Raw genomic sequence first — 4,396 nt, forward strand, 5'->3', positions numbered from 1 at the left:
GGTGACTGTTTTGGGGATTGAAAAGGGATCATCTGGAGAGATTCTCCTGAAGGACAAGGGGAGCACCACCATCATAGGTGTTTCTGGTGACGTTTCCAGAAGATGGAAAACTGCAGTGGTGAGAAGAGGCCAGGAAGACTGGGTCAAGGAGTGTCAAGGATGGGTCAAGGTCAGAACAGCACACATGCTCATGCTCGAAGGGGAGCAGGGCTGTCCTAGGAGAATTTCGTTGGGAAACCCTATCCCATTCCTGACCCTGCCCCTTCAGACTACTTTTTGCTCACCAAACTCAAAGAATGTTGAACAGGAACATGATTTGAGTTCCCTGAGGGTGTCCAAACTACCACTTTTTGGCGTGGTGTCAATTGAAGACTGTAGAGTTCTTACAGGAAGACTTAGCGAGATGAAAACACTGCCTTCAGAAGTGGATAGGCTTACATGGGGGACATGCTGAGAAATAATATTTCCACATTTTGATATGTTGGGTTAAGAAACATTTCTATGATTTTGTAGTGATAGTTTCTGACTTGCCCTCATACTAAAAATTCCATCAACAACAATCCCAGAGCTTCTCCACCACAAAAGTCAAAAGCTTTACACAAAAATATATAGTCACGGGTCACAAACGTCTCTCACCTGTCTGGGTTTGCTTCAGTTGGAGTTTTAAATCAGCAACCTGTGTTGTCAATCTCTTTACCGACATCCCGTAATCTAATAACTGGGCCTTCAGCTGTGCAGAATGCGCCATCTGAAAGGATTCGAGGAGGAAAAGAAAGCATCGTTAACACAAATCACAGCTCACCTCAAAAGGAAAACTTCTTAGGATGCTTGTTTTTCACTTATGAAGAAAACAACAAACCAAACCCACAAATAAAGCTCTTCACCTCCCTATTCATCCCTATAGTCCTGGTGTAGCACTGTAGGGGACCTTTAGCATATTTGGGACAGTCATTTTGAATGTTACCAGAAGGAAGTCTGCTTTAGGCCACGTGTCTGCCAAGTGAACGAACTGTCACAATGCTGAACAAGCCAAGAGCCAAGACTCACCTCACTCTCCAGACGTTTCTCCAGCATTTGTTTTTGAGTTTGAAACTCCTTGTGCTCAAGTGCTATAGCATTCTCGGCTTTCATTAATTCTTTCTGAAACACCACAAGCTCAGGAGATGGCTGAGCTATGCCTGAGAAGGGGAAGGGAGGGTCCTGGTCATTACCAATCTTGTTTTCTTCACTTAATATCGGGTTACAAAGATTTTAAATGCATCTTCCTTTTCTTTGCACTCACGCAATTCATATTAATTCTATGCAATGTGCAAAAGCAGTCTTGATTCACCAAATGGCAGAAACAAATCTGCAAGTGAACTCGACAGTCCGTCTCTCTCCTGTGCTGCGTGCAGCAGGCGGAGGAGGAACGGCCTGTCCAAAGCTGTCTCGTCTGATCCGCACACAAGTCTGTGACAGTGTGGACCCGGGCAGAGAACAGACGACACCTATGAATTCGGTCCTCTGTGGACTGTTTCCTCAAGGGTGACTTAGAGGGTAGCTACAAAGGATGACATACCAGGCTGCTCCCGCACCCCCCCGCCCCCTCCCACCACCTTGGGCAAACTCAACAACAGTCAGGGGACGTGGATGCCCATGATAAGGTCTGCAGAGGCAGATTTGTCCTTTACACAGAAGACTTCTGATGGTGAAATTGCCGATTATCCCACAGCAAACACACTGGAAGTCATTTCCAGCCAAGAATCTTAACTTTATCTAAAACCTCCCCAACTGAAGTCTCCCTCCCAGGTACTGAGGTAAATGCCAAGAAGGGTACAAATCCCCAAAACACCTACGGCTAAGGAGATGCACGTTTTCATTTCGACACTCCTCCAGTTGCTGTTTAAGCAATGTGTTTTGTGCCTGCAGCTCCAAGGTCTTTTCTTTCAGCTGCAGGTAATCACTCATTTCTTTTAGTTTTCCGCTCAGCACGTGGTTCTGTTTAGTTAATGCCAAAGACTGGGCTTTAAGAGATTCTAACTCCAGCTGAAATCAGAAAAGGGCAAATCACTTGGGGAAGACGAGCCCCGAGCCCCTAGCCCCACTGAAGTAGACCCCAGCAGGAGGCTTACACTGGGCATTAGACTTGGGATGTTGAGCTTGAATTACATAGAACTGCCCGTATGGGGAAAGTGCTTCTAATCAAGATAAGCACCCCATTTGCCAAATGCAACTAAGGGCTCAAGAACAATCACAGACTGTCATCATATTCAGTTTTTCACATTAAAACGTACGAAGGACACGCTTGCTGTGCGATGCTTGCCTTTTCCCAGCACAGCAGATATGATGGTGGGAGTGGAATCCTACAAATTCTAAAGTGCTTGCCATCACAGGGCAAAAAGCCAACAGTCTACAGAGAGTGCAGTAGCTAACGTCCCAGCGCAATGCCTCAGGTGGCGCGTGAGTGAGCACGGGAAAGAACATCTCATTTTGTGCTCACCTACGAGATGCCCATGTAGGAATGTTGACCTGATGCTGCTCTGAGGAAGAGGCTGAGCCAGATCATGACCTGCACTGACCACCACATCCCCTAACTCACTGACTTCCGGCCACTGCCACTGCCTGTGCTATGAGCGCCATTCCAGCCGTTCCAGTTAAGGAATCTGAGGTCGCAGCACCTGCCCACAGGCAGCACTTAACGTGAAAGAGACAGAGGCAGGATTCCAGCAGGACTCTTAAGTCTCCGAAATGCATGCTCTTTCTTCACGGTGTCCCTCTGTGACTTACACTCAACTAGTTCTCAGTTTCAGTCTTAGTCATATAAAGGGGCTTCAAAAAGTTCATGGAACAAAGGAAATAAAAGATAATGGAATCTTGCCATGAACTTTCTGAAGTGCCCTTGTATAATAATAGTTCAAACGCGCTCGCTCAGAGGATAACATGCAATAAATTCTACATGATTGCCAGGCAATCTGTAAATATATTTGGGGGACAAAAATATAGGCTTAATGATTACCTCAAGTTCTCTCACACGGTTTCCAGACTGACTGAGTTCTTGCTTTTTGGAATTAATAAATGCGAGCTCTTCTTGCAAATGCAGAGCTTTTTCTACAAGAAAAAAACCCCAGCCAATTACACATCATGATGCTTTTAGAGGGACTACAAATGGCCAATCTGTCAGCCCAAACAATCCATCTCTCAGGAGCCTAGCAACAGCTGTCCCAAACAACCATCGCTAGGGAGCCACCCCCAACTCACAGTAACCCTACAGGACAGTGGCAACTGCCCTCGAGGGTGTCAAAGGCTGGATTCTTCCTGGAAGCAGGTTGGCAGCTTTCACACCAAGAACAGTTGAGGTTTCAAACAGCTGACCTCTTGGTTAGCAGCCAAGAGCTTAACCACTGCGTTGTTAAGGATCAGGAGGAAATAAAGCCCGAGAGTGCTGGGGTGGTGCTGTAGGGTCAGCACTAGACTGCTAACAGCAAGGCTGGTGGTTCAAATTCACCAGCCACTCTTCAGAGTTCCTACACAGGGTCACTACGAGTCGGCACCGACTCGATGGCACACAACAACAAACTACCACCCAAGCAAGAGGTGAGTTACAACATTCATACAGTTCATGGAAAAGTTCCATTAGTTTTTAATTCCATTTTCCCATGAACTTTTTGACGCCTTAAGTGATACAGTGATTCTGCTACATATATATGTTCATCAGAGTTCCCCCACCTGCCCAGAGCACAGAACCCTAAACTAACTGACCTCCATTTCCTTCAAGACAAAGGTTTGTCTGTTACTACTTTGTAGCCAACACGTTCTCTAGCACAAAACTATTAAGATGTATCATTAAAAATCGAATGTGTTCTCACAAGACTATAAACCCCTAGTCACCCTATAAGTCTGGAGCTGAACTCACCCCTGTGGTGATCAATAGGCCAATAAAATGATCCCTGACCCCAGGGAGGTAGTATGCACCACACCCCATACAACACCCCACCCTATGGGATCCAAAGGGCAGCATTGCCCCAAGGATCCAGCTCCGACAGCAGGAAGGGATAGGAAAGGGCAACAGAGACGGGAAACCCAGAGAGGAGGTGGACTGTAATCAATGTCACGAAACAATGTACATGAAGTGCTGAATTCACCCAAATCACAATGAAAAGTTAGAAAAAAATGTTTTTTGTTGACATGATGCTATTATTTCCTAAAGAAGTGTTTCCACAGGATAAGAGTAAAAAGAACGGGAAAACAAGTTGAGTGTCTAACCAATATTAAGTAGCACCAACCCGTATGGACTCACAGGCAGGTTTGCAAAAAGCTTGTGAAAGACTATGCTGAGTTTTGAACTCTTGTAAAATAAGAACGTTAACAATGAAGTGGCTGGTGGTTATGTGCCGTGGAGTCGGTTCCGACTCATAGC

At 45.8% G+C, this 4,396-nt stretch overlaps 1 protein-coding gene across 1 annotated transcript in view; it reads right to left on the reverse strand.

The window, feature by feature from the left end:
• OFD1 (oral-facial-digital syndrome 1) overlaps positions 1-4,396 on the reverse strand; it is a 46,598-nt gene that overhangs the window by 12,687 nt on the left and 29,515 nt on the right. Inside the window, exons 11-14 of the mRNA XM_006835695.1 lie at positions 2,996-3,087; positions 1,836-2,025; positions 1,048-1,178; positions 637-748 (exon numbers count right to left, since the gene is read on the reverse strand). Coding sequence (XP_006835758.1) covers positions 637-748; positions 1,048-1,178; positions 1,836-2,025; positions 2,996-3,087 — 525 coding nt within the window. The remainder of the gene's footprint in view (positions 1-636; positions 749-1,047; positions 1,179-1,835; positions 2,026-2,995; positions 3,088-4,396) is intronic.

The sequence above is a fragment of the Chrysochloris asiatica genome, unplaced genomic scaffold (assembly GCF_000296735.1).
Source record: "Chrysochloris asiatica unplaced genomic scaffold, ChrAsi1.0 scaffold00018, whole genome shotgun sequence".
NCBI classification, from domain to species: Eukaryota; Metazoa; Chordata; class Mammalia; order Afrosoricida; family Chrysochloridae; genus Chrysochloris; species Chrysochloris asiatica.